The sequence below is a fragment of the Suillus discolor genome (genome assembly GCF_016758755.1).
Source record: "Suillus discolor strain FC423 chromosome Unknown F5147scaffold_636, whole genome shotgun sequence".
Taxonomy (NCBI): domain Eukaryota; kingdom Fungi; phylum Basidiomycota; class Agaricomycetes; order Boletales; family Suillaceae; genus Suillus; species Suillus discolor.
Window position 1 is genome coordinate 1 of NW_024541883.1, and position 2,073 is coordinate 2,073.

The following is a 2,073-nucleotide window of genomic DNA, read 5'->3' on the forward strand; positions in this document are numbered from 1 at the left end:
TCGGCGTACCACTGAGATCGTCGGAGAAAGATAACCAATGAGCTCGATGCAAGTAAGAGCGACAAAACTAGCGATGATGCAGGACTTGAATTAGCGAAAAAAGAGTATATTCAGATTGTGAACTCACCTCGCAAAGTAAGTAATGTGAGTTTTTATCAAAATCGTGAAACAGTCAATGATTATTCCTCCTGATGATTGTTGTCGCATTTCACGGAAGTGTTCTAGAGCTATCCAGACTGCGAGGCAAAGTGTGAGGACCTCCCATGCAGTGAGGAGTATCCAAGTGGTGTAGTCCAGAACTCGTAGGACACTTCCCCTAAAAGCAACAACGCATTCATAATTGCCAAAAAGAACGCGTTCCTCTGATATTTGCCAATAAGCCAGGTGCACTTGAATGTTTCATCCGCAATCGATGCTTACCGACTACAAAATGGCTCACTGTTATTGCGATCATCACTCCGATGGCGATTCTTATAGCCAGGAAGACGACGAGGAATATCAGCATACGTCTGGATTTCTGATACATGGCATATAACCGAACGATCATGATGACTTGCCTGATATATCAGTCAAGTCAATATCACAAAAATGCATAGCTCACCACCCAGCATTATATTTGCGACATCATTAATGTATTCTATTGCGTCGGACATGATATGGCCTGACAAATCAAGTAATATAAGTTATTAGTCTTGGAGGAGCACGCATTTTAAAGAAACTCACAACTGCGGAAGTCATTATCTTGATCTTATAAGTTTTTCAAGAATTTCACTCACCCCTACATAGCGATGTGTTGATTGAACGAGAATAACTGGGGTTCACGAAGAATACTCACCATATCAGTCACTGAGATTGTCGGAACATAAACTGCATGCCTTCGATCAGAACACACACGACTTTGGGATATGGAGAGACACACCCAGAAGTTAGAACACAGATGCTGATTGTGAATGATGGCTATTTAGCACAACGCCGATTGCATATCCTCCGAAACGTACATGGCATATATCATTCCGATGTAGCGCACCTAGGATATTTCGAAGTTAGTACCACGACTTGCCAACCATATTTTTGTCAGTTACATACACCAAGGTACATAGCGGTCATCAGGGACCAGTTGTCGACCCTGCCGCAAAATAGTTGAATTTTCACGTCGCTCTTCCGATACTACAAGAGTCTACTCACCCAGATCAACTCAACCTGTAAATCATCGTTAGCAGGATGGCTACTCTTAATAATGGCATCAACCTGACCTCTTGTCCGAACGTGAGTGCTGACAATACCTGAGGCCGTCAGTGGTTTTTTTTATACTCGTTCTTGCTCACCCCAGTCGTACATTAAACAACAAATGTAAGGATTGTATATCCTCTAGGCCCCGACCACACTTCAAAAAGAAGACGCCCGAACGGATCATACGTTCGGAGTCGTCCGTGTGACTCACTGATGCCAAGAGTCTTACTCTTTGTATCCGAGTCACGCGGATACATCCCTTTTCACTTTCATTATGTACCTTATCTTGCGCTCGCGTCTCCGTCCCTTCATCTCGTATTTTCACCTCGCCACCAAGTATTTTCACTTCGTTATCGACTATTTTCACCTTGCTATCGAGCATTTTCACGCTGCATCTGGCTTAATAAAAGTATTTCAAACGTACTTATACGACCAATGTATGCTAATGTAGAGCAGCGAATTCTATCCTAGATTCCCGCTCCAAGTACTTCAGAAGCCCTACCTGAGCGTGTCCGTCTTAAAAGAGTTAACATCATTCGTGTCTCTTGTCGTCTCATCTAACCCCCTTAGCTCACATTCCCCTTCGAACTCACTAGCCGCCTTACACAAAGGAGGCAACTGCGACGCCGTGAGCAAGGTCAGATTAACTCGTCATTTTCATGATCCCACTAGCTATCCACGAACCTACAAAATAGCTGCTTAGGCGATGTGGATCGATGAGTGGCCCGGACCAACTGGGATCGTCGGAGACTGTTAGGGTCATATTATCAGAGAATGGAAGTAGACGAGTGGGGGAACTTGGGAGGACGTATGATGATGGCATTCATGTTAGATATACCATAT

The 2,073-nt window shown here is 43.9% G+C and overlaps 1 protein-coding gene across 1 annotated transcript; it reads right to left on the reverse strand.

Moving 5' to 3' along the window:
• Positions 1 to 227: 227 nt before the first annotated feature.
• Positions 228 to 1,612, reverse strand: F5147DRAFT_661588 (uncharacterized protein; the record flags this gene model as incomplete). The annotated part of the gene is made up of 8 exons (XM_041434719.1): positions 228 to 316; positions 421 to 552; positions 602 to 661; positions 724 to 747; positions 777 to 778; positions 999 to 1,027; positions 1,087 to 1,167; positions 1,442 to 1,612. 8 exons carry the CDS (start codon positions 1,610 to 1,612, stop codon positions 228 to 230), a joined length of 588 nt encoding a protein of 195 aa, XP_041284078.1.
• Between the last annotated feature and the right edge of the window lie 461 nt (positions 1,613 to 2,073).